Source organism: Lepisosteus oculatus, chromosome 8 (assembly GCF_040954835.1).
Source record: "Lepisosteus oculatus isolate fLepOcu1 chromosome 8, fLepOcu1.hap2, whole genome shotgun sequence".
NCBI lineage: Eukaryota > Metazoa > Chordata > Actinopteri > Semionotiformes > Lepisosteidae > Lepisosteus > Lepisosteus oculatus.
The window spans coordinates 9,681,818-9,709,414 of NC_090703.1; the positions used below are offsets into that span (position 1 = coordinate 9,681,818).

Below are 27,597 nucleotides of genomic sequence, written 5' to 3' on the forward strand. Positions count from 1 at the left end.
CTTTCAGTTAGTTCAGTTGTACATGTCATTCCTGTAACTAAACTAGGAAAGACAGGCTACAGCAGTAAAATGGTCATGTACTGAACACCCTTTTAGCTGTGAACATCCAACCAACCATTCATCCATCCATTTTCTAACCAATTCATCCACTTCAGGGTCATGGGGGAGTCGGAGCCTATCCTGGCAAACAGTGGGCAAAAGGCAGGGTACACCCTGGACAGCACGCCAGTCCATGACAGGGAACACACGCAGACACGCGCACATTCATGTTTCCTTTCACAACAGGGCCAATTTTCCCAGAAGCCAATTAACCTACCAGCGTGGCTTTGGTCTGTGGGAGGGAAAACAGAGCAGCTGTGAACGTTGTCAGGATAAATACGCTTGCAGAGTCACCAAAACAGAAATGACCAAAATCCTTTATGCGAGAAAAACAAAAGCTGAAAGTTAAATTTCCATGCTTTATTCTCTGTTGCTGTTCAAAGCAAATGTAACAATTCAATATCATCAATGTAACATTTTAAAAGGTATAACAGATCTGCGGCCATTTAAAGGCTTCAGGTCTGGAAACTGGAGAGAAGAGATGTCAGCCTAATACATTAAAATCATCAAAACAAACAAACTAGTATAGGACTGGAAATCACCTTTCATCACAGTGGCATGGTGATGGCTAACCTCACTCCTCAACTCTCTCCTCTCACCACAACTGCAGGCTTGGTGATGCCATTCACAGAACACGCAATTACAACTGACAGGTTGAAATGAGGGAAATCAGTAGTTTCAGCATTTCATGTGTATTTCTTATGTTCCACTTTCACAACCTGTAATTCATTTGACAAACTACTCCATACTTCAAAATAAAATAAAAAGCTAGAAAAGATTAAAATATACCTTTATTATGTTATAAAACATACACTTTTGAATAACTTGCATTTCAAGTGTTCTGTTTCACAATTGGCAACAACCAAGGCAAACTCTTGAGAGTCTCTGCTAACATTCACCAAGAAGGATACATCACATCTCTTTTTCACTTGCTGGCAAAGGCCATGATCTGTTCCTGAAAGACAAGGAAGAAAATGTTCAAAGTTAGCTTAGTTTATAAATGAAAGCATATGTTACAATATCTATTAAGTATGCCATTGTGTGGTACGCATAACTTATGGAAATTGCCATCATAAGGAGGCAGATCTTATAGAAATAGCTCCCATGGAAAAAAAGATACAGAAGTAAAAAAATACATAGAAGAGAACATGTAAAAAAGAGAACCCTGTTTCAGTTACACTAAATCAAGAAAAGAACTCTAACAGTAGGGTTAGAGTAAGCCTGATTCTTTAAGCCCTGTCCCACACAAATGAGTTCTAGCCCACAGCTCTTTTCAAGCTCTACAGCAACCCTGTCAGTCTGGGAAATCTTTATGGCATTGTTAGATTAGGATAATGACAGGCACTTTAATTGAAAACTGATTTCTTTGCACCCTTTGGCAAAGAGTTCCAGTTTGCTGCGGGGTGGGTTTAGCCGGCGCAGAATGAAGCCATCAAGCATGAACTGTACGTGACATCGCGCGCACACGAAACATACGAAACACGCCAAAGCCGGGGTACACTTTGTGGGGTGAGGAACACACCCCGCCCACACAGTTTCGGGAACTGTGAACTCGGTACTAAACATAGCAAGACCACAGCTCATGACCATACAATGGCTTGGTAAATTACACATATTTGGGAAAAGGCAAGCATGTAATCAAAAGAACCGCAATGTACTTTAACAGGAGGAACGGCATTGGTGGCCTGCAGCCCAAGCGTTCGCAGGAGCACGATGGGAGCCATCTTGGTAGAGTACAAGCGCTTCATCAGGTCTATGGCAGCCATCATTGGCAGGTTGTGTCTCTGCCTCTCCGTTTCGTACTCCAGGAGGTGCTGCATGGCTCCTGCAGAAGACAGAGAATGGGCAAAGGGGCTGGAAGTCAATTCTTGGACAAGGCATTGGGAAGACTCAGAGTGGACTCCATTAACGAAGCCTGGGCCTTCTGTACTGTTCATGTGAGGGAAAAAGCTGCACTGATTACGAGGCAGTTTTAGAAATGAGTCCTAGCAGAGCTCTTTGGCTAAATTGCCAAATCCCATTGTCCATGCTACTGAAATACTTAGTGTTTTCAAGGTAAGGTAAGCGGTTTTCAAACTGCATTCTGAATCCTGCAAGAATGTAATTCGGCCGAGGGTAATTCTCACACTCATAGCATACACTCCACGAATCGAAAGGCACGGTGAGCTCCTCAACAAATCGAACCCTTCCTGGAAATTTTAATTCCTCACAAACTATTTTTTTTGGCGATCTATCAAAAGTGAAACAGTTCACACTGTTTTCCTCATGCCGTGGTGCAGGGAGGAGTGCAGGTAACTCACCCAGGTCCCTTCCGTTGAAGGCCGCTTGGCTCAAGAGCCGAGTGAGACACGCCACATCCCCGAAGCCAAGGTTCACTCCCTGGCCTGCCAGCGGGTGCACTCGATGGGCAGCGTCCCTGCAAAACCCACAGGCACCAGTTCACTGACCGCTTCTGACCAAGAGGTCATGTCTCTGGGCAGGAGCTCTGTCACAGGGCTATCATGACAAGGGCTATCCAGAGATCGCAGGGGAGAAAGCTCTGTCTGGAATCTGTGGGTCTTGGCCACCGCAGGTGAATCTGCTTCTAACCTGAAGTCCTTGTTGCAAATATAATTAGCAGAGATGTGCAGTTCTTCTTGATTACACTCTGCAACACACAGGAACTGCCAAGGGTGGAAATGCACGCCACATGTCATTTTGCATAGCTGCCACAGAAACACCAAAATGAACTCCAGCTCCATCAGACAACAATAGATGAACATATCCTGAAAGGAAAGGGACCTCAAGGGTGGCTTTTCAAGAGGAACAGCTGCAGCCAACATAAACAGATAATTTTAAGTGTGGGAAACCAGGCTTTAATGAGATTTGTGATGCTGGTGAACTTCATTTTCAAGCTGGTCTTTCTCCTCCTGGCAGATGCCAATCACCGTCCAACTGGAGTCAAATACCAATCAAAAATGTAACCTGTTGAATTTAAGTTCCAGGTAGTCATGTATTTCGAGACACTACTATGCCTGTTACCAACAACAACAACAACAACAACAATAATAATAATAATAAAAATCTACTGAGCATCAAAGGAAACATAGAGCTAAAACAAATTGTCAATTTCATGTTATACATTTTCTTAAAAGGACATGACGGGTAAATTCATTATACTGATTACAAATGCTTGTAGAGACAATAATAGCTGCATGTATGCGACAAACGTTGCTCCAAGTTGGAGAAGCAGTGGTGTAGGATTTTGTCTCTTTCCTCTCTTAGAGCCTGGGCAAGAATGAGACCTAAATTCCACATATTGTCTCAGATCATCCCTCATATGCTCAATAGGGCTTAAGGCTAGCAAGGAGTGGATCCACAACATTATTGTCACTTTCTCATCTTGTAAGAAAGATCCACCAGGAGCATGGCGACCTTTGTCTAGTTGGAACGTTGTCATGTTAGGAAGAGAGCAGAAGAAGGGCAGCTAGTTCTGTAGTGACTAGACACTCCATAACACTTCGACCTCCCCATCTACTGCTCTACTGTACACAACATTCAACGTATTACTCTGCACATCTGCACCAGGCTCTCTGATGTCCATCTATACAAATCCTTGACCCACTGCTACACAGGACTTGGCTCCCCTGCTGGAGAATCCACTCGAGATGCTGCACCAAAACACCTCTGGCACAAAGATATTGCTTCTTAAAAAGTGGAAGAAACAATATGACATCCAACAGCCGAAATCGCATCATTGCTTGTGTCCAATCAACTCTCACACTAATGAGGTGAAGCTTTAGTGGATTATGCATGATCAATTAATTGGTACATGATACCACAAGCTATCAATCAATAACCAAAATCTGTATACTTTATTTTTTGAATAACTTTCATCCAAAAATGGAACGATAAGCTTCTTTTGATGCTCAATATAAAAGCCATCTTCCTGTACTGCTATGCGAACCACAATGGTTAACCATTAATTACAATGATTTCAACAAAACCTAAGTATACTTGTTAAAAATCAATTTTGAACAAACATAACCCTCTGCAAAATGGCTGTTGTCATGGGTTCTGCGTGTGCAAGGATTATCTCCTCATCAACGTGATGACGGAAATGAAATTAGGAAATGAAGCAGAGGTTAAGGTTACTGGTACAAACACTGAACGATATGAAACTAAACTTGTGCTAATCTCTTCCCATAAGTATGTACATCATCCTCCCCCACATCTCTGCAGCAATAATAACAAGCCTGCCTCAGTGTAAGACAGGCTGTCAAGAGACAGTGTGCACAGGATAGGTTTCAGTTTTAAGCACACTGAAAAGATGGTTAGAACTGGCACTGAACTCACATAAGGCATGTTTGAGATATTACTTGATGAACTACATCAATTCTGTACATTCCACACCTGCTACGATGGTAAATAGTTACAATGGAACTGAAGCACATTCATCTCAACGTTGGTGAACATCCTGGTGAGTCTCCCTGTTCATATGCAATGCAAATGTTTACACTGAACAGCAACGGCAGAGCACGTACCCAATGAGTGCCACTCTGTGCCTGATGTACTCAGAAGCATGTCCCATGCCCAGAGGGAATATGGCTCTGCTCTGCGCCCCAATCCCAGAGACACTGGGTGGCAGCTGCCTCGCTGAAGTCCCAGAAGGCATGAGAACGGATAGTGCAGATCTGAACAGGGTGCCTGCAGTTTCAATCAGTTCTGAGTGGTTCTCATTGCTCCACTACAGGAAAAGAAAGAGGAGGAGAGATAAGACTGCTGACACAGAATTCCACTCACCACAGTGACTACACAAATATATTATTTCCTCTCAATTGCTTGATGTGCAACCACCAGTGTTTCCACAGCTGCCCAGTTCAGGCAATAACAAACAAGGATTGAGCTAATTAAAACAAGACTTGTGCATAAGTTTTAATTGTTTCAAATCTAGTTTAAACACATATCTCAGGCTGATGCTGGGCACTGGCAGCCATGCTGCAAACCGAGCAAAGCTTGGAACGACATGACCTTGACTCTTTAATTTCAAGCTCCCCAGCTGAGGATCAAAGCCGAAACTACGGGCTTGGAAATGAAATACATTTGAATAAAAATGAATACACTCCAAAAAAGTGAAGATCAAATAGCAGACAGGAAGTAAACTAAGCTCACTAACCTGCGGAGGTACTGTAAGTGTGTAAACAAGGGCCTAACCAGTGTAAACGTAAGAGCAGTATACAGAAAAGAACAGAAACTTGCTGGGCCGCATGTGACAGCAATCAAGTTCACAAACCTGATCCATTTAAGGGAGGAGGTGAGGGTGAAGTGCTGTCTGAGTTAAAGCTGGTAATTAAATCATGCAAAAGTCGAGACATTAGCAGAACACATTAGATCAGCACAACGTCTCGCTTGGAAGCAGTCAACTCCAGAGAGAGAAACTCACAAACGCAGAGTTGATTGCGTCAACAAAGCTCTCCTCATCCAAGCGGAGCAGCTCTTCTGCGTGCTGATGGCTGGTGGACCACACCAATGAGCTTTCAGTGTCTGATAACTTTCACAGATGGAGAAAGTAAAAGCAAAATTAAACAGGCAGGTTTTTCAAACTCTAATGAAACTGTTGCATAGAGACCCCGGTTTTTCATATAAAAAGCTCTCTCTGACTGTCTGATAAATTTCACAGATGGAAAAAGATCAAAGCTAAGCATTTGCTCAGACTACTGCAGCAACTTTAATGATGCACTGTTGCATGGAAACAGTTTTAATATGCACAAATATACCATTGCAATATGCATTCAGATATTTTATTGCAAATTAAAACACTGCAGTTTGCAACAGTGACGGTTTAATGTTTCATATAGTTCTGACGATGTTAATGCCACGCACCGCCTACAATGGAATTCATGCATTACTTTACATGGCCTGAGCCCTACTTCAAGTATGAGTGAGAGAGAAAATATTGGAATAAAAAAAAAACACTTACTGGAAGCACTGCGATAGGCCCAGTTGGGAGGAATCTTTGCCAGGCAACATTGTTTTCTGTGGGCTAATGTTGAAAATTATTTTAGAAAAGTCAGTTGAAGTCAAGACAGAGAAATCATTATGAGGGAAAGACAATGTGACTAATAATTGCTGTAATTAAAAGAGGATAAATTCCTGGGTTTTCCCTCTAAGTACCTTCAGAACCCTCCTGGCACAGCTGTGCGTATTCCTGAGGTGTTGTGGTTCACAGAGCGGCCAGGACATGCTGAGTTTTGCTCCTCTCTCCCAATCAATCAAATCAGATCAAACCACTTCAAATAATGCAATTAAGCCATAAATTTCAGGTTTGTAATGAACCCCACTTCCTTCTCCACAGACTGTTGAGCTAATGGATTTTTCAGTTAATATGTTGTTTTGACCTGCTTTCTCTTGTACACCCTGCGCCGTCAAAGCAGGCTTTGCTAGACTCCAAATCCACTTTCCTCATTACAACCTGGCTGGTTCAGAGCCGTGATTAGTGCTACTAGAGGGGCATGGAGGCCCCTTCCGCACCCTCCACCACACCTTTCACTGACTCCACCCAAGCAGAAATTGACTTTTTTTTCCAGGTGTTCATCTGCTGAGGATTTTGCGAAACCTGTGAAAAGTGCAGAGCTCCCAACTCTCCAGAGCCAAGACCATGCACTGCTGCTCTAGAGCGAACTTACCTACCAGGTACTAATTACTACTGGTGCGCTTCGCTATTCGTTAGCCCACAAATTAAATCACTTACTTCAGATAGATGAAGCACAGCCACAACAGCAGACTGGTCATAATTCCACTTGACCAAGGGGATCCCTGTGTCCCTTCTCACCATAGAGTTGGGCCCATCAGCCCCAATCTGTAAAATAGCCAACGACATGCCACTGATGATAACAGACCTACGGGGTAGCTACTTCTCATAACTCATATACTGTAAGCTGTCTTACTTACACAATGTAAAACTGTCAGGCATGGGTCATCAGAATTATGTTAGAAAAGCGCTACTTAAACTTAAATCGGCTTGGTTCTTTGTTATCTAGGAGTGCTATTAAATGCAATATTTATTTCCCAGGACATGATAACGGGACAAATGGGCTAAAAGCTACAGTAATGTACATCAAGCATAAAGCATAGGGCGTGCTCTATAGAAGTGTGCATGAAGACAGAATCTACTGGCGGATGTACACATAGGAGTGCTTTTCAGCATCAACAGACATGCCGCTAATGTCAAACTGACCAGCAGTTTCGTCTGCAGCTTCTGCCCATTTGCCAGCTCCACCTGGACCCAGGGAATGGCATTAGCTGCCTGAAAGGGCCGGGGCCAGATGTACTTCACAGCCCTGCTCCTGTACTGGACGGTCACTTTATCTGAGGGCAAGAGAGGGACGCAGCCGCGGGTTAAACACTGAAATTGTACAAAGCCTGAAAACATCGCAGCAAAGGACAAGTCACAGGAACCCGCAGGTAAGCACCTCTTAGCAGCCCAACACACTCATGAAGGCTTTCTTTAACTTTCCAGAATGCAAGGCCTGGCTGTGACTTAAAGTGCAGAACTATAAACCGCCTCATAAAACGACACAGGCTTTTATACTGCCAGAAAACAGCTGCCAAGCTCAGATTGACAATTGCCTTAATGGGCTTGGCTAACCACATGGCAGGACTAATGGTGTTTATCTACCAGTCAACCATGCCTCACCATTTTTGGTGCCAGCTTTTTACATTTGCATAAAGCCCACTTTTCTCAGCATCCCTCACGGCTTGCAATGTGCAATGAAATTATGTCTTCCCAGCACGATACCTGCAAACCTCTTAAAAGCACACAAATGTAATTAGGGGTTACACGCAAATGTAATTAGTTTCCACAGCACACGTATGACTGCAACCAAGAGCTGAATGGCTCAAGAACTGAGATGATCTGAGCTGTTCCATAAATACGTGCTGCAATCAGCAAAGTTCAATCAAACTTTACAAAGCAAACCAGAAGAGGGAAAATAAGGAGCAAATTCACTCAGTTTTAATGCGCAGTAAAATGAGAGTGTTTAACAACCACTCTGATGTCTTCCACACAATAACCACAGCAGACACTCTTTCAACAAAGAAAAAGAACATTTACAGCTCATGGCAATGGCAAGCATTACTTAGTTTGATCCTAACAATAGCTCTGGTTTAATCTTTTTAATAACAATACACTGTCAGCACTTGTGTGTCCTTAAGAGAAACTCGGGCGAATGACAGCATAAAGTAGGTCAGTGGGGCGCAGCACTTGTCTGGGTCAACGTTTTTGACCCTTGCTTTGGGTTACCAAAGGAAATGTGCGGCTGTGCAACAGTTGCTATTGAATAAGCAGGAAAAACAGAGATGCATCCAAGAGCTGAAGTGGAACTCATAAACAGACACTGAGAAAATACTAATAAATCCTTCGGGGACAAGAGGAGGAAACATCTGGAGGACACCCATGCTTGACTAAGGGAAGAGCTGCACCATGTAGACCAGCTCAGTTCAGAACAGAAAATTCGTTGTTGAAATCTTCACGAACAGAGCAATTCAAGAGCCCCACACCTACCAGGCATCGACTCAACCTGCTTGGTCAAAGCAGCAATGATAACGTCATTCTCGACGATGTATCCCATTTCGTCCTCCAAACTGTCCTTCTCAAAGGTAATCATGGCATCTGAGCAGGCATCCCAAACCTTAAACCAAAACGAGTTCAAGTTCAGTTCAGAATTTCCCCGCCCATCACTGATCTCCCAAATGTATCCAAGATGTTAACCTGGTTTCAGGAGGGCTTGCCTTCACCACAACTCTGTTGCAGCAAAGCCATGGTGGAGTGTGAATACGTTTCCAACGTTTTTGCTTCCATATCAGATTCATTAAATCAAGCAAAGTGCTTCCCCCAGCCCCCAACAGTTAAAAGTGCAAGAAAATGGAAGACTCCATCAACTTGCCCTGTTCACATGTAACACACAGAAAGCAGTGCGGGCCCCCTTTAGAGAGCTCCCAAAGGTGACTATAAAGAGAGGAGGTGCTGTGAAAGTGCAAAATGATGTTTGAAGCAAATATCAGTTATAAACAGACTTGCACCTTGTTGCTGCTCATCAAAAATTGCTCCGTACAAGGTTTCTTGTTCCAAGTAATTGGCTGGGTAGGGTTCCGTCATACCGCCCACCCCTCTTTTTTCAAACCCCCCCAGACAACCACAGAACATGGACCAACTGCAGAAGACAGAAGACTCCAGCAGATTTATTTATAATCCTACTATGTTAAGCTACATGGTTTCCCCTTTTCCTTCTTCCTCATGACTTTTTTACGGGACTCAGAAGAAGGGATGCCCTGCTGGCATGGCACTCTGGGATGATAACTATACGTTACCCTGCCAGCCTCTGGGCAGTTTTAAGCGCTACCGTCCCACTGTATGCTGTCATTAGGGTAACCACCATAAGTAAAGAAAAAAAACCTGTGGTTAGGATATTATGGGAGAGGTATATCACGATACGGCGTTTTACGATGACATCCCCAACCACAACAGTAACCACAGGGTTTCAGATTTGGTACAAAAAGGCCACATCTTAGAGGGAAGGCCACATAATGACCACAGCAGTAAACCATGGTCATTTTACTGCTGACATTTGCAGTAATCCTCACTTTAATCTTTTCATTCCCCCCTGCTTTTTCACATGAATTTTATAATTAGAAAAAAAGGGAGGTAGTCTCCTATTTAAAATGTTCTATTGATTTATTTTTATTATTAAATATGCTTCTAATAAATACATACTTAGGCCTATGGCCAGTGAGGCATGGTGAGCCTGACCTTTAGAGAGCCGAAGAGCTATAGATATCCCTTTAAATTTATCTCCCTCCGGTACTGTGGCATCCAAGTCTTTACTGGGCTTCTGATGTTTCATAAATTACACCACAGAATGTACAAAATGTTCAGTTCAGCCACCAATGAGCTTGCCTTTCATTCTGAACAATTACAAACCACTGGAAAATTACACTGTACATTATGGTGTAGATTTAGGGAGTGAAACGTGATAACATAAAAAGACAGGCCAAGATATTCATATCTGTGACAGAACAAAGAAATACAAAAAAGGTAGCCCCTATTTAAAAGGCTTAAAGAATAACAAGAATCTACGTAATACGAGGCAAAGCTTTCTTTATTTGGCTGATTATATGCACTTATCAGATTTAGATGTGGTTTTCAAGCAGAAGAAAAAGGCAACATTGGAGAGGATTTTGACATATTCACTATGTAGACTCAACACAAACTGTTGCCTGTTGGGGATTATGGTATCAGCCATGTAAAACAGGTTCCACAGCTTTGTGGTTAAATTCATCTTTGTGCCTTCCTTTTATGATTTTAAGATGTCCATAAAAACTGTTACACCTATGGGTTCTGTATCACAGCCACTAGAGAATCTTTGAAGTTTTGTTTGGAAAAGAAAGTGCATTTAAGTAAAACTGCAAGAAGTCAAAATCTCACCTGCATCCTCCTGAATGGCTTACACCTCATATTGAGGATGTGATCCCAAGCTCCGACACCTACAGGAGACAAAAGATAGTCAAGGGAAGAAACTGCTCTCAGCTGTTTAACTGTTAATGAATCCTTACTGCACGACACAGTAAAATACAGTTTGACAAGAAATGAAAGGACATGCACTCAATTTCATGTGAAAGCTAGATGCCCAATTTACGTGCTACAACAGTAATAAACCATCAGCTCTGCTACCTGTTTGGATTTCAGCCCAGATTAAATCAAATTTCTGATCTACCTACCAACTGCAAATTACAAACCCTACACCCTATTGTGGCTTTTAGTTTCCTTCCAGCACTGAAAACACAGCACCAATATCTAGACTCATAATCTGCAAAAGCCGAGGAGCAAATTGCAGGAGAGCGAAAAAAGACTGACAAAACATACAGGGAAGCTGCTGTAGACGAGCTGTTGAAAAGCAAAGCAAAGCTACGTGGAAATCAAAATGTGCTATGTGAAGAAAATGTGTTAACTCAGAAGGTTACACGGGCACATCTTCCTTGTCTGAGACAGGCAGTGACAGTGATCTCTGGCGCTGTTGTACAGGTGATAAGTGTAGATATACAGTAGGTAGGTGAACATGGGGACTAAGGAATGAGCAATGCTCAGGGTTCTGGACTTATAATTGGAGGGTCATGGGTTCAAATCTCAGGCGAGACCCTGCTGCTGTTACTTTGGAGCAAGTTGTGTCACCTAAATTGCTCCAGTAACATGCCCATCTGATTAAATTGATGCAAATATACTGTAAGTTGCTTTGGATATACAGTGTCAGCCACATTTATTAGACATAAAAAGAAAGAATAACTGGCACTATGTCAACATTATAAACTGTGAGCAATGTACATGCTTTTCTCTGTTCCAGCTTGCAGCTGACTTTATTTTATAAAGACTGTTTTCACAGTTAGGACAACAGAGGAGGCTGGACAGAAGTAAGAACTGGAATGTCCAGACTAAAGGGAAAACTTTAGAACTGGAGAATTAACAATAACAAGAAATCAACAATATACAAGAAGAATCACGTAAAGAGAACATACTTTAAAAGTATTTCAACGTATCTAGCAAGAATATCTCAATCTGGTGGTACAGGATGGTGGTCGGGGGGTTAAATTCAACTTCATCATCCACATTTATGGCTTGCAAGAAAAAGAATGAAGGAGACAGACAGCAGAAGCAAGCATTCATGGGTCTCAAAACATTAACAAGAGAAGGCCAAATCAGAAAAACTGGAAGCTTATAAAATAATTACCCCATTCCCTTATTAAAGAAATATAGATTTAGCAGAATATACAAGTAATGTATATAAGCCTCAGAAATCTCGAATCCTGTAGCAATTCTGCTGCAGTAGCATTCATGCCCTGTAAATGTTTGAGGTTTGGAGGTAGGCTGCTGTGTACTATTCTCTTCAAGAGATGCTCAGAGGGTGAAGGTCAGTAAAAACTGCCTGTACAAGATCTGCAGTAGATAAAGGTGAAGAGTTTTCATATTGTTGTGTCCTGAGAGTTATTGTCACCACCACACAAGACATCCCACAACCCCAACCCCATGATATTCCTATCATCAACAAAAATGACACAATATGGCAATATAGGATATGCATCACTACATCACCGAGTCCTAGACTTTACAGTATATGGAGAAAGTGCTGCTCATACTACTGAGAAGAGTTGCTGAGCCAGGGCTGATGGAGCTCACTCTGGTGCTGTATGCCTCTGGTACTTTGTCAAGAGTTTTCTTATTGCCAGCTTCTAAAAGAAGGATCTTCTTTCCTTCTAAATTGGGATCAAAACCTGTATTGGAAACAAAACAAATAACTGGATTTTCTGAACAGGTCAAAATGCACAGGTATGTTACATTAGTAAGACCACGAGATGACCGTTACAGAAGCCTGCTCTGCTTTATTCTTCGCTAAATCTTAATTAGTGGAGACACAGGATATCAAAATCTGCCATTAGTTTAAAAACCATGTAGCTCACTGCGCTGCATATAGACGCTCCGTATAGTATTACCGAAGGTGGCAAAAACAACCTACAAACATAAATACCTAGAATTTACCCCGGCACTACAATTACTAAAGTGCACCCTTCAGGTGCGAGATTGTAGAGACTGTAGTCAGTAAAGCATCCGAGCGAGGTTGTCTAGCTAAATGACAGCTTTTTCATACAGTGGGGCCCCGACGGGTAAAAAAGGCTTTTACTCTAGAACTGTGACAATCGGAAATTTAGGGTAATTGCTGTGTGTAAAAAGAAAAGCACAGTTCTATCCGTTTAAGAACTCGAGTGAGTTGGGTTTTTTTTTTGTCCAGAACACAAAGACAACGTTTCTGCTCACCTAAGGCGCAGGCCATAGCAGTGCCTACCATCCCACCTCCAGAAATTATGACATCATAGACTTCATTTTCGCCCCTGCTCGCTTGATCCCCGTGTTCAGTGCACTTCGAGCTGTGGAAAACTCGTTTCAGTGCTCGTATCCCAACCACACAGTGCACAGCAGCAAGCCTCCGCCCGCCGCCCTGTAACACAAACTTGGCTTTTGTCAGAAAGTGCATCCCTCTGGGAAATCGGTTTCGAGGGCAGTGTGTAGAATGTGTTCAGTTTTATAACCGTGAAGAGCAGCCGAAATCCTATATCCTACAATTCCCTGTTATGCGCAGACATAATCTACCGTCTTGTGTTGTATTGACATACTGACTGAAAAGGTTAAACACGGCTGCAGAAAACACTTCCTGTGTCAAATTCAGCCAATCGCGGAGAAGAGGCGGGTTTCCGTTCTGGTAATAAACGGAGTAATATTTCTAAAAAAAGAGTGCCCCTTTCAACACCAAGAAGACATTTACATTGCGTGGTTTAACAAATATATTCCAAAACACGACACATTATTAACTTGGTTCTTGTTTTCTCCAAAATAATGAAATACTCCAATACTATGTTTAATATTTCCATGACACCCTTCAAATACAGGGATAGTTTCATTCCCTTCATTTCAGTCATATCGTGAAATAAAATCACCCGCTGTATCTTTAAGGTTGCGAAATAAAATGACAGGCCCGGTGTCTAATCAGAAGACACAACCTAGGTAAGGCAGCGACCAATCGCACACAGCGGAGGGGAGGGATGCGCATCAGCCGTTTGATGTGTGGTGTTGACACTAGATGGGCACTGAAGAAAAAAATTGCGTATTTTTAATTTAAGAAATCGAATTGACGTTTTCCGATGCCGGAATCCAATACCTCTTCGGCTTTTAAACATCCAGAAAACATAACCCCCTCTAATGAAATCCAGGCGGGCATTAAACATGAAGATGATTCAACGACAGAATCCTCAGACTTTCAGTATCAGGTTATTTCCACTCTTTTATTTTTTACCATCTTAATAACGACGTTTTAATGGCAGACATTTCACTGTTATCATTATCCTACACTGGAGATAATATCTGTAGAATTATTTAGGCCTTTAATGTAATTCCCGATGAGAATGTGTCATGGTGCTGTGACTAGTACGCTTGTTTTCAGTTCCCATGGCAACCGAAAGCTCAAGCCCTGCAATGCACGTGTTGGAGATATGATTTGCATGTTATTGTGCAGATTATCATCACTTTTACTTTTTGCATTGTGTTGTTCAATATATTTTTTAAAATAATAGGTAAAATAGTACATTTTTTTTCTAAATCCTTTAGTTTATATATGACATATACAATTGTACAAGTTGGGTACATTAAAGTTAGGTACAATAAAGTTATGTACATTAGGGAAGGAACACAAAATACGAGCGTTGTGACACCAAGTGAGATCATGGGACTTTTATGAAGAGCATGATTATTGATGGTTCTGAGTACTGTAGCCTTTTAAAAGCTCACGGCTCAGAAGAAGAGACCATACAAGGGGTGTCTTTTCACTTATACAGCAAAAGTGCATTACCTTGTCCAAACTCCACTGGAACATCTAGTCCAAACAGTTTGGGCTAGATTGGCCGAATGGACACCTCTCATTTGCGACCTTTTGTTGTGTTCCAACACAAAGAAGGTGCAGTTCTCTTCCCGTCCTCGCCATTATCTGATTGTATCTGTTCGTCGGGTATATTCTCGCTCTTATTTGTGAGCTTCCATGATGTGTGCGTTGCAGGGCTTTGCTCCGAAGGACTCGTCGGAGTCTGATGAGGAGCTGGGGGACAGCAGACTGACCCGGAGGAAGGCAGGCGAGCTTCTGGCCTTCCTGCAGCAGGAAGAGGCCCCAACTGCGTCGGAGCAAGACTTCTACCGCGGGCTGCAGGTCCTGAAGGAGGCGCACAGACAGAGGCTGCTGGAGACAGGCCGACTCTACCAGCAGCACCTGTTGCAGGACTCCCTGGTCTCCTCAGGCAACGAGAGGAAGACGGAACAGAGGGCAGACGTCGAAGACTTCTTCCATCCCAGCGAGAGGCGAACTATCCAGTCCACTTCTGGCAAAACATCTTCTTTCAGGTGACGCGTCTTTGAATATTCGAGACGATGTGTGATTTTGCAGTTGAACTTACGTGACGTAGAGAGTTGCCTCACACACTCAAGGTGAAATTGTGAAGTTAGAAAATATGCATAAAAATACATTACAAGGTCATTTGATTGGCAATTTTGTTGCTAAAGATTGAATAGCTAAAAAAAAACTGTCACAGTCTGGCCACTATATGTGATTTATTCATTTTTCAAAAACTTATCTGGGATGATGATGAGGCAAATACACCCAAGGTGGCACCAAGTGCAAAAAGATTCTGAAGTCATTAATGAAAGAACATTCAAGTTTGCAAATATACCTACTCTGAAAACTGGAAATATTTCCAACTTAAAAGACAAGAATTGGTGTCCATGCCCCTGTCTATTCCAGTCCTGTAAGTAGGTTATTCATTGTTAAACTTCCTACAGGGAGGGAGGCCTGAGGAGATCTTGCTCCCTTAGTGACCTCAGGTCCCAGGAAGCTGGAGGCTCCAGAGTCTCTCCTCAAACTAAAGGCTCCCAAAGGCCTGTCAGCACCTCTGCAGCCGGGGTTCAGAGTTTGACCGTTCCCCAGCCCTTCAACATGACCCTCAGGGACGCCCAGAGGAGATCCCAGCTGCTCCGATCCAGAGTGTCGCAGGACCTGGAGAAGAGGCTGGCGGAGAGGAGGGAGGCAGAGGAAGCCGAGTGTCAGAAGCAGTTCCGTGCGGCGCCCGTCCCTGCTCACGTCTTCCTGCCCCTGTACCAGGACATCACCGAGGCCCACGAGCGGCTGAGGAAGGCCGGCCTGCAGCAGAGGAAGGACTTCCTGCTGTCCATGCAGAGACCCTTCAGCTTCTTGCAAAGGGAGGAGAAAAAGAAGGAGGAGATGAAACAGCAGCTGCAGGCCAGCAGCCCGGCCTCACAGAAGGACGACAAGAAACCAGCAGCAAAGAAGACTATCCCTAAGGCCGTCCAGGACCCAGGAGTCAGCGAACATCTGAAAGGTAATGAGCTGACTACACACGATAGAAAGAAATAAACAAAAGAAGTGGACGTTGGTCTGCACAAGATCATTTTTTTTGGTGTATTGTTAAATAATTTTAGTTTATTTGTGATTGATAGCATGCATTTAGTCATTGTAGCTGTATGCAAAGCGATCATAATGCAAAGCATGTCTTAAACACAATCTGCCTCTGCTCTTTGGCTGTATTTGCAGCTTTGCATGCACATTTTTTCCATCTTAAACTGCCTCAGTCCCTCCTAAGATCCTGTGTCGCACATGTGATGTTCTATCCACAAAAGAAGACAGGTTAATCTAAAAACCGACCTGCGTGTATATGTGCCCCATTTAGAGGAAGAACTTTACAGGAAGATCCGTATCCAGATGAGAGCCGCAGACATGCTGAAAAGCTCCTCGGCGCCCATTGAGATCCAGCCCCAGAGAAAAGACCAGGAGAAGAGCTGTGGGATACGGACCAGGAGGAAGGCCCTGGGATTCCTGGAGGAGAAGCCCAGCTTCCAGCCCCGCACCAACGCCCAGGCTCCTGACTTCGACAGGCTGTACATGGCCTTCCAGAGGAAGGCCTTGAAAACGGCAGAAAAGAAAGATGTAACAAGGTGTCAGCCCTTCCAGTTACGTACCTCCAACCTGCCCCCAAGGCACAGCAGGAAGTCCCTGGAGCCCACACAGGTGAGCCAGCTCCTCCATCGCAGTGTGGGCTGGAGCACAAGGCAGTTTCTGTTTTACACATTAGCTGCCTGGCTCTGTCAGCTCAGTTAGATCATACTTCAGCACTAACAGTCTCATGTTTAGTGGGGCATACAGCTAAGGAGGTGTAAAATGCAGCTAATTCTAGTGACACTATGGTAAAAGCATACAGAGGTATAGTAATGCATAATGTTAATCATAAGGCAAAACAACATGCATGCCTACAGCATGGTCAGCCCATAAGAAAACCGAGATTTGCATAAAATAGCGTACAAATTTCACAATGTAGTTAATGGAATTAGCTAATGACATCGATAAATTGTACTTTGAATCGTTGGAGATATTCAGATAAAAAAGGACATCAAATCTTTGAAACAACAAGAAGTACTTTGCAGATCTTATTTGTGCATTCATCCCTTAGGAACAGGGGCCTGAGAGAGAGGCACATGTCAGGAGGCGTCAGTCTTTCAGCGGCATTCTGTCGCTTTCAGCAGATACTCTTCCCACCTACATCACAGACGCAGAGAGGAGGCGTCACGCCGCCATCAGGTATCCGCAGACCCCGGGGAGATTTCCAGTCGAGCCGAGAGTACGGAGTTATCTGGCATGTCGGCATGCTCTGGCGTTCATGCATTGTATCCGTAGGGAATATGCATTTGTGATGATGAAGACCAAAGCGTGTGAATTTCTGTGCCATTTTAGGAGTGGACCCATTTCATGCCATGCAATGCTATGTCATAGACCAAGGGTCGGCAAACTACGGCCCGCTGAACTTTTCTGAGTGGCCCGCAGCTCCCTACTGTTTGAATCTCGAGGGTTACTTTTTGCATCAGATATTAAAAATCTTCTGCCAGTGGCCTCTACTTGTTAGCTCTGCTGGTCTCTCTCAGCACTAACAGTGAATTGCAGAACAGTACCTATTGCACAATGCATTTTACTTTTAGCCTATCAGACGTCAGCTTTAACCCAGGTTACATAGGTTACGGTAACTGATTCTTACCGTAAATTCATTTGGATATTTGTTGCTTACTGTGAACGGCTCAGTCACGCAAATGACGTCTAGTGTACGCTCTCTTGTTTGAAAGCAGGTCGTTTCAAACTGTTCTAAAAATTATAACTGACAAGGGACTAACTGTAAGATATTCCTGCCATGTTGAGAAAAAGAAAGATCGATGCAGAGGGCCGAAAAATTAGAACAGTTGAAAAAGTTGCTTCAGGGGCAGCAAAAACTGTTCAAGAGAAAATCCAAAGAAAATGTTGCGTCTACCCGAGCTAGTTATCGAGTATCACAGCTTTTAGCAGCAGCTGCCAATCCCTTCCCGGACAGTGAGTTTAGTAAGCAGTGTATGCAAGAGGTCGCAGAGGAGATGTGCCTGGAGAAACACAACCTATTCCAGTCGGTGAGTTTATCGGCTAGATAGAGGATTTCACCCAGATGGCCCAGCAAGGTTAGTAAAACATTTTTTTGTAGCCCTTGCTCTAAAATGTTTGCCAACCCCTGTTCTAGACTATCCATTCATCTTCAGCTTCTCTTCTTCAGAAACTCCTTGGAAGAGAAGAAGAACAGAGAGAAGGAGAACACAGAGTGGATGAAGCAGCACAGGCTGAAATCTCAAGCACTGAAGAAAACTGTGGCTACGCGGGCCAGATCCATGGACCCACACAAGTCTCTAAAAGAGGTCTACAGGGAAAAGTTAAAGCAACACAGGTGTGCTGAGTATGTCACGTGTATGTCAAGCAAGACCCTCAGATAGAATACACCTATCAATGAGTGACAACGTTTGCAACCTAAAATGTCATTCAAGCATAATTAATATTCATTTAACCTGTACATTTGGCTTTTGAAGTGAATCGAATTTTTGAGTTTTTAGGACTTTCTCATGGAGCCGTGCAACCTTTCTTAACTCTTAAACAAGGTTGCACATGGCTGATTTTCTGTTCTCTGCCTTGTAGGCAGACTGACCAGCAGAGGATGAGGGAGTACAGGAAGGAGCTGCAGGAGATGAAGACTCGCGTTCAGGTTCGCCCCTACCTGTTCGAACAGGTGACACAGGTAGAGTTACCTTTCTGTTCTGATCACAGGTTTATGCGTCTGTAAATGATTTGTGCTGTTCAGTCATAGTCAATAGTCTTTGCTTGAAGCATGAAGACATTTAATGTATTTCCTTGATAAGTGAAAAGGCAAAATAATTTATAAACAAACTCATCTGAGAATAACGTGGTACTTTAGTCTGGCAGGTCTTTGCAGTTCATGCAATGGAATATGGATCTCACTAGGCTCTGAACAGAAATTATCCTTCCAGAAAAATGCAAAGTCAGAGGCAGAACGAAGATACAGAGACACGCTGCAGGAGGTCGGTCTGAACGAGCAATTTGTGAGAAGTAAAGGGGAGAAAGCAGGGGAAGCACCCCCCTTTTTATCTGATGAGGAGGATGCCGAAAGCAGTACTCATGACACCCATCGCAGGTATTTAAAAGGAGGACGGGCTCTGATGACACATAACAAACTGAGCCAAGATCAGAGATGACTGCATCAGGTTCTTCTGTGACAGTCTCACATACAGCATGTAATATACATTTATCACAAACGTCACCAGCACGAGAAGAGCATGTAGCCAATCCACTTCAGTACATAATTACTGTATAATTAACTTCAAACCTGGAATTTCTTCCTCCAGGACAGAGAGTGTGAGAAGTTCAGCGGAAAACCAAGCAGTAGAAGAGGAGGAAAATGCGGAGACCAAGTAAACCAAAGAGGAAGAAACGTGATGACTATAATGAGTAGTTTGTACATTTCCCAGCTGTGCAGATCTGCACTTGTATTCACCAACAGTATGTATAGATTCAAGTTATAGACAAAAACCTCTTCTGAATTAAACAACCCTCTGATTTTATTTTTCCATCAGTTCTAAAGGTGTTAAATATGCCTTTTAAAGATAAGAATGATAGAATATGGTCATTCACATGGGTCAGCATGGTAAGACGAGTTACGACTTGTTGAATGTTTAACAAAATATTTTTTAATAAGTGATCACAAGTATTTGGTTGTGTTTGGTTCATCTTCTGTGTATGCAAGTTAAATATTAAAATATTTTATAATATTAATAAAATTCACATTCTAATACTGAAATTGTAACTAGTCTTGTTATTTTATTCAATGTAAAGTCTGTATATATTGAGTGAAAAAGGTAAAACATGTTTTCAAAAATACATCAGAAAAAAAGGTTTTCTTTGTATTTGCATAAGCAACATGCCCTGGGCCTGCTATGTATTAAAGTAACTGGCATGCCACAGATTGTGAATAGAATAACAGAGAGACTGCGCATCTGTTCAGTCACTTGAGCGGTATTATTCTAGTGGCTTAGCTATGCCGGACTGGCCCTCTATCCCTTGGCAGGAACTGGACAAGGCTGAGCCACCCAGGCACTCTGTGTAAATTCGAGTGAAACAAACAGACGTCTCATGGGTCCGTGCTCCATCATTATGATGGATAATATTGCTTGTGCTTGTGTGGGCAAGACCGAGAAAGAACCAAGAATTACACAAATATCTATCCACCCCTCATCAGGAAGCCACTTACTCCTTGGTAAGGGTCGCGGAAACCCAGAAGCAAGACGGGGCTACACCCTAGGCGGGACGCCAGTCTATCAGAATGCACACACAAACACATGGGGACAATTTAGAGATGCCAATGAACTTAGTCAGCATGTCTGTTGAAAGGAGAAGAAACAGGAGCACCTGGACCTGGAGGAGAGGAAACCCACACAGACACAGGAAGAAGATGCAGCTGAGCTGATGGCCACACCACCAGGCAGCCAAGCATACAAATAAACTGCATACAAAATGTAATGAATTTACACATTATTATTTATTTTTTTATTAATAACAATACAGTTCAGAATCTTGAATGGAAGGGAGAAGTGCATTTTTTTCCCCATTTAGAATGGGTCTCATTTTTTTAATATTGATTTTTAGTTGCCCACCGTGTTCATGCTACAAACTGCGGTGGGAACATTCACATTGCTTAATTACTTTAACAAAAATATTTGCTCTTCGTCTCTAGAGAACAGCATTTCACCAAAGGAGGATCCGTACCATATTAATAAATATTACAAGTTCGATTCTTAGAGCTTACTTTACATGTAACACTGAGTCCGTGCTATAGCACACTTCCTGATAAAACAAAAAATATAGGCTATCTTTCCGTTACTCCTTTAGCATTTCTCCTGACGCCAGGCAAGATCTAGAATTTACATTCATAAAACAGTACTTTGTTAACATCTGGTTATTTTAAGAGTTACCGTACTTTGAAGCAAGCAGGTTAAGTAATGGGAAAAAAAGCCTTCGCATCTCTCTACAGATACAAAGCACTTGCTACTGCTGGGAATTTCATTCTCCTCTTCACATTAGGCGAAATCCTAAACAAGAGGCGTCTGAGGATCTCTTCACAAACTCAGCTGACACTATGATGAAAACCTATTTACAGATATAAGCTGCAAACGTTTGTATGATGACTTCCATTTGGGATTCTATTGCATGACCTGAACACACATTACTGTAGCAAAGCTACTACTTCCTCCCCATAGGTATGTCCACCTGCTGCCATGGTTACGAGGTCATGTGGTTGGGACAGTACCACCACAGATGCAGAAGGGATGTTTTCTATGGAGGTGTCTTCAGGTAGGGTGCCAAAAACAGAGCAAAAGGACATTAGTATGATGTCACAGAGAATCTCTTACAATAAAGGCGGTATAGTTCTAGTGATGCAGAAATTGAGCAATTATTTTTTTTCTTCCCTAAATAATCTCTAATGAAATGTCTAAAAATCAGATTAGTAATTAATGTTAATTAAAGTGCTTCATATACATTTTAGTATTGTATTCCTGTGTATGAAGATTGAAACCTATTCTTTATAACCCCTGTTGAAACTACTATATACATCCAACATACATTACATTCATGTCAGTTTTAGTACTGAAGCTGCTTTAGAGATAAACATGCATGCTATTTCATCATATTCGTACAGCTGGTGCTTTCATCATAAATAATCACCTCCTTGTGATCTGAGCATAGCATGGTGCAGATTCATGGGTTCCTCTTCCAAAGTGCGCGATGTTGTCATAGAAACCATGCTATCACTACCAATTCCGTGGTCCTCCAGCAAACTGCTGTGTGTCAATGTTTCTCCTGAGATTTAAAAACAAAAAAAAGTTAGAACTAAGCTCTCCGATACTTGAGTAAGCTTACGAAAGACTGAAAGGAATTAGTGGACTAGGACTGGATACTATAGTCCTGTAAATACTCGTGGGTAGCTCAGTATGTAATCACTCTTATATGCATTGTCATTATTCTCATGGTGGACACACTCCCTAAAGCTTAAATATTCTCCAGCAGGCGGGTTCTTACCGGTCTCTGCTCTGCTCTCACTGCCTGGTGCCGTGCTGCTGTGACGCTTCCTCATGTGGACGTTTCTGCTTCCACTCTGGGAGAAGGTTTTCCCACAGATACTGCACTGATGCGGCTTTTCTCCTGCATTTGAATACACCCACATCACACCCTGCAGACACACGCACAACTGGACAAATAGGACACGGGTCTTGCCGAAATGCTGACTTGAAAACGGCAGCAAGGTAGGAAGGCAATTCATAGGCAGAGGACGAGTCTGAGATGTAACCTTCAGAATGGAAGCTCCTGAAGTGCAAGAACAATCCCAGGAACAGCCACCTCACCTGAGTGGACAAGCATGTGTTTCCGGAGACTGGAGTACTCGGCAAATGAGCGCCCACACCCTTCTGCTTCACACAGAAAGGGTTTCTCTCCTGAATAAAAAAAGAAAAGAAAATGGTACTCAGAAGTTATTTTGTTTGGAACACCTTGCACAGGTAAGCTGAATTCAACTCGTGACAAAATGCTATCCAAAGTGAGTGAGAGCTATGCTAAAAGGGCAGAAGAAGATCAGAAAATTGCTTAAGGCTGATATTTCAAAGTTTTTTTTAGTAAACGTCTTCTCTGGGTGCACAACCCACCAGTGTGTGTTCTTTTGTGGTTCTTCAAGTTGCCTGCGGTTGTGAATTTCTTGCCACAGTCCTTCTCATTGCAGACAAATGGCTTCTCTCCATTGTGCGTCCTCATGTGAACTTGCAGCCTCTGCAATACATAGAAACTCTTCCCACAGCCCTCAGCGCCACACCTGAATGTGCGGTCATTCCTGCAAAAAGACACAGAAGAGACAATATTGTCCCCATTCCCATTAATCAATTGACAAGATCGGTGCGGATCCCAATACATGGAATACGGAAATCCAGTTACAGAACTCATACTGCACTGAAGAATAAACTTCACAAAAAGTCAAGTTTATTTTAAAACCAAGGTAGTGAGATGTGAAATAAGTGGCGAATGTAGAAGCACATCCACTCATCTTACTTGTGGGTTTTTAAGTGGTACTTCAGGTGAGCTGGCCAGGTGAATGTTCTCCGACAGCCTTCAAACGTGCACTTCAGAGTCTTTTCATTGTGCGAACGCTCGGGTAAGGGGGGCGTCTCTTTCTTTGGTCCTTCAGGTGGGTAGCTAGAGAGATGATCGCCTGGGGAAAAAAAATGCATCAAACCACAATTCTGCCCGAGATCCAGAGAGCTCAGGCTTCCCCCCCCCAACACAATGGCATAACTATAAGTATGAACTTTAATAACACAAGTGGTTTAAGAATGAAAGTTACAAGCACTGCTCGTCAAAGCTCTACTCTGTGATTTCTGCCTTTGAAGAGAAGAAATGTTTTAATAAAAGGAAACGGTTGAGCTCTCCCTTAAATTTTACAGTGGCTGTTTATGACAAGAAAACTGCTGTGGGACTGCTATTTTACCGCTGTTGCTGGCCTTGGCGTCCTTTGCCAGCTGCGCCCTTGTAGCAGCAATCAGGCTGTCATGCGCCAGCTCCTGCACTCGCAGGTACCAGGGGGTGCTTCCGTCCGCACTCTCGCCGGTGGAGATGTCGTTGTCTACCTCGTCCTCCACGAACACCAGGGGCTCTGCAGAGGCTGCCAGCCCTGTATGACCGAAACAAAATAACACCCCAATCACTCTATCAGTCTTATAAGTTATACAACACTGTAGTTGACACCCAACATCAAGTTCAACTCCTCAGAGATAGATTTAAGCAATTAGGGTTTCTTATCAGCGTGTGCGTGTCTCCAGCTGCATCGGTGGTACAGTTCCGAGACCCCTCAAGTAGTGCATTTTGCTGCCACCTGGTGCTCTGAGATCATACACTGTAGCAGTCATGTCAAACTAATCCAGCCAAGAGGAAGCTATGAACATATGCTCTCTATCTTTACATCTCAGTTATGGTTAACTATTTTCTCAACTAGAGTGTCAGACACACTCACAATTATACCAATATAATGCTTAAGTAATATTGAATAATTATATTACTGTATAATTATTAATTATATTAGATCAATACTCGTGCAGTCCTTACATTAATCTTGAATTTGACCATTTAGTGTCTTATACATGAGCAGAGAATCCCTTCCTCCGTGGACTGTCCATTCTCAGTGCAGTTTACAGACGATGGGAGTTATGAGCTGATGTAAAGTGGTTTTAATTAGTACACGGGTCACTGAAGCCTACTTAATATCTCAGAGCAGTGGTTTGGTGTTCCTTTTTTGTCCTAGGGACTAGCTTATACCTTACAAATAAGCTTGTTACTTTTTATTATTGTCATGCATCAAAGCTATTAATTAATTTATAATATTTTAAATAGTGAGGCACTTAAATTAACATAAGCCCTTCAGATGAAAATGCTGAGGATTAATTATGGTATTGTGCACACAGAAGGATATTCATGTAAAAATACATTATAAACTAACCAAGCCCCTTCTAATCATTACCTTTAGCTAGGTTGAGCAGTATGAAAGATGTGTTGTCTGAGTGCTGTAGTTCATGCAGCATTGGAGGAGGGCTGGGAGTGGCAGACAGACTGACAGGCCGGTGAGGTTGCAGCTGGACCACGAGAGGCTCCCTCTCATTCTCATACTCTGACAGAGAGGGAGAAGCTGCATGGCTCAGACTGGTGTCTGCAGATAGACATGAAGAGCATCATCCAATTCATCAAAGGAAGAGGAGAATCAACCAAGCACAAAAACTTAGACTGCATGCATGGTTTCCTTTGGTCTGAGGAATTGTTTGATTCAATCCAGCAACTGCCTTCGCTGACTTACTGTACATACATTAGGTCTAAATATCTAGCATACTCCAGTGTTAAGATGCCAAAATGTACACAGCGATGAATGAACTAGGGCCCGACACTCACAATTATACACTTGTTCAAAAACTATTTTAGTTTATATATTTTAGTCACGTTATACATACATCTGTACTTATATACACTACACACTCTACGGTCTGTGGAAATACTTGTAAGGCTACAAATTACTAAAAATTGAATTTGTTTAACACATCAATTAGATTTTACTCTTTACCTGTTAACTGCAACTGGCTACATAAAGAGCTCTCTGTTGTTGGAAGGAGATGCAGACAGGTGTCTTTGGGATCAGACTCCTCCAGCCCCTGCCCCAGTGGAATAGAGGCGTTCTGCACAAACTCAACCAGCAGCTGGGACAGTAAAAATGGTTAAAACATTGTCAAAGTGCTGAAAGAGGTGAACTATTCCCTATCTGCTTACTTTAAATATTTTAAATGACAGCTGAATAACGTTAATTGCCAATATCCAATCGAAAAATTAAGCGCAGATGGTTATAAAATTTTTATCGGCGTGGATCAGCAGAACATTCTGTAAATGATCTTCTGTTCTGTTCCTATACAGTTAACATGTGAAGCACAGACATTGGTGACTTTAGGTGTTGTCATATTTACATCTGCAGATGTGGTGTGTAGACAGACAATCTATTTTGTAGGAAGAATTATGATTTTTTCTTCACTTCTACATACCTCAGGCTTGGAGTCCAGTTCATCAGAGAGCATGGATTCAACCTTGGAGATCTGCAATAAAATATGAAAATGTCTTGACTCCAAAAAAGAATAATTTTTCAGACACTAAAAATACAGTTTTAGGTTTCTTATTTTCAATTCTGTAGAGATAGATGCAAATATACCCTCTCTAACTTCTTACAATTCAAATTAATCCATTCAGACTTCTCCAAGAAAGTTTTTTATCTACCTTTTTTCTTAATGATCTTAAAAACAGATTTTTAATTAACATTAAAAGAGATCATTTAAAATCTACACGAATTACCAAAATAAAATCCTTTTCATGTGGTCATGGATTGGAGGTAGTCTTTCTTATCCTTAGTTTCATCTGCCTGTTGTCATAACTAAACAGGGAGACAACAATTAAAAAATAATTAAAGAATTTGTATTAATGTTGTTAAGTAGACAGTGGTGGAAAACACAGACATTTCACACTATAACATTTTTACTTTAATTCACAAAGCAAACAATTGCAATCGATTGGACTAAAGCAGAATATTTTCCTGTCTTGGCCTTTATTCCAACATAACTTTTAATTTTACCAATCGAGCTTAAGCGGTTTCCTGCTCTTAGGACTTAGTCATATTAATAATCTCCTTTATTTTTACATTTCCCAAAATATATAGCAAGAATAACTCTGTTACAAGTTGCTCTACTTCAGCTTTCTTAACGACTCTTCTCATCAATTAATCATATGTTATCAGACACTGAACGTAAGCCCATAGGTTAAATTCAACCAAGTGTCTAAAACAGGAAGGCTACATTACAGGAGAACTGAGACATGTTCCATGCTAAGTTCTCGTCTTGTTCTACAATTCAAGCACCGAAATATTCCTGAAAACTACAAGCAAACAAATCAATTTAAATGTTCGATAACCCAAACTCAGAAGTTTCCAAATGAAACATTATTCATGCGAGAACAACTAGGCGACCTTTTTTTAATCATTCCTGCCAAATAGAAAAATAGGTTTACGGCAAAAAGTAAAAGGAGGAAAAGTTAGGTTTAATATTTATTTTGAAACTTTTTACAGAAATAATATACGAATACTGCACTTTACATAAAAATTACTAGTGTAGTTATTTCCACAAATAGCAAGTGGAACAACGCAGTAAGTGGAGCATTGTTTTAAAATTCTTAGTATTTGTAAATAATACTTAAATATCGTTAAGTTAACTAAACGTAGCACTGATTCTTGCTAAGCTAATATGAATATCATAAACATACTAACTAACGGTAATTAATTGACAAAAGAGCCCGTACCAGGCCCATTTCCTTAAAAAAGGAATATCCGCCTGCATATGTCTTGTTTTGGTAACTACGTTCGTGATTTCTTTGAATTAGAAATCCCTGCAAAGCGTTTTTGACGATCTACTCACACACTTTTTCTTGTTTTCAGGCTGCCTGCGTGTTTTTTCTTTGTTGTTTTCCGAAGTTTTCTGTTTTGCTAAATGTTCTTTTCCCCCTTTCTGTTTATACACAAACGTGTGTCAAATATTTCCCCTCTACGGGGGCCCGATTGGGACAAGCGACGGCGGCCTGAGCTTGTTTTTTTAACAAACGTGTTTAACCAGTTGGTTTGTACTGTAGGTAGGCGCTAACAGCCTGTTTCAAAAACCACGGTAGGCAAATTCTTGGTAGCACCTGCATGACAGGAATGGGCATATTAGTCGTTGACTTTAAAATAATGATATGACAGAAATGTTAAACAGTAGAAAGGTTATTTTTTTATATATTTGTACACCGTAAATGGTCAGTACAATGGTTATCGTTCGTGTTCCGTTTAACATAGCTCTATGATGAAAAGGGCAGCATCGCAGATTTAATGTTATTGCCGCTGTTTCAGTTGTTA

At 42.0% G+C, this 27,597-nt stretch overlaps 3 protein-coding genes across 6 annotated transcripts; 1 reads left to right on the forward strand and 2 right to left on the reverse strand.

Moving 5' to 3' along the window:
* Nucleotides 1-444: 444 nt before the first annotated feature.
* On the reverse strand, nucleotides 445-13,336 carry coq6 (coenzyme Q6 monooxygenase). Its single transcript, XM_006632372.3, has 12 exons — nucleotides 12,941-13,336; nucleotides 12,265-12,399; nucleotides 10,562-10,620; nucleotides 8,642-8,768; nucleotides 7,316-7,446; nucleotides 6,830-6,937; nucleotides 6,059-6,121; nucleotides 5,522-5,629; nucleotides 4,623-4,825; nucleotides 2,400-2,515; nucleotides 1,758-1,924; nucleotides 445-1,054 (listed from the first exon to the last, which is right to left on the reverse strand). The coding sequence occupies exons 1-12, from the start codon at nucleotides 13,155-13,157 to the stop codon at nucleotides 1,025-1,027; spliced, it is 1,464 nt and encodes a 487-aa protein (XP_006632435.2). The 5' UTR covers nucleotides 13,158-13,336; the 3' UTR covers nucleotides 445-1,024.
* A 228-nt stretch (nucleotides 13,337-13,564) lies between these two features.
* On the forward strand, nucleotides 13,565-19,865 carry fam161b (FAM161 centrosomal protein B). The gene is made up of 9 exons (XM_015350195.2): nucleotides 13,565-13,947; nucleotides 14,730-15,067; nucleotides 15,503-16,059; nucleotides 16,408-16,745; nucleotides 17,185-17,312; nucleotides 18,304-18,471; nucleotides 18,717-18,816; nucleotides 19,067-19,230; nucleotides 19,442-19,865. The coding sequence occupies exons 1-9, from the start codon at nucleotides 13,822-13,824 to the stop codon at nucleotides 19,509-19,511; spliced, it is 1,989 nt and encodes a 662-aa protein (XP_015205681.2). The 5' UTR covers nucleotides 13,565-13,821; the 3' UTR covers nucleotides 19,512-19,865.
* A 747-nt stretch (nucleotides 19,866-20,612) lies between these two features.
* znf410 (zinc finger protein 410) lies at nucleotides 20,613-27,275 on the reverse strand. Of its 4 annotated transcripts, none has more exons than XM_015350076.2 (12): nucleotides 27,125-27,275; nucleotides 26,013-26,091; nucleotides 25,709-25,759; nucleotides 25,240-25,372; nucleotides 24,649-24,795; nucleotides 23,623-23,805; nucleotides 23,187-23,346; nucleotides 22,790-22,971; nucleotides 22,493-22,582; nucleotides 22,170-22,292; nucleotides 21,816-21,950; nucleotides 20,613-21,437 (listed from the first exon to the last, which is right to left on the reverse strand). In XM_015350076.2, exons 3-12 carry the CDS (start codon nucleotides 25,739-25,741, stop codon nucleotides 21,316-21,318), a joined length of 1,308 nt encoding a protein of 435 aa, XP_015205562.1. In that variant the 5' UTR covers nucleotides 25,742-25,759; nucleotides 26,013-26,091; nucleotides 27,125-27,275; the 3' UTR covers nucleotides 20,613-21,315. The 4 variants fall into 4 exon arrangements, with proteins under 4 accessions (XP_015205562.1, XP_015205561.1, XP_015205560.1 ...); XM_015350075.2 differs by having other exon boundaries at nucleotides 24,649-24,834; nucleotides 27,129-27,274; XM_015350074.2 differs by having other exon boundaries at nucleotides 24,649-24,834; nucleotides 27,125-27,274.
* Nucleotides 27,276-27,597: the final 322 nt, after the last annotated feature.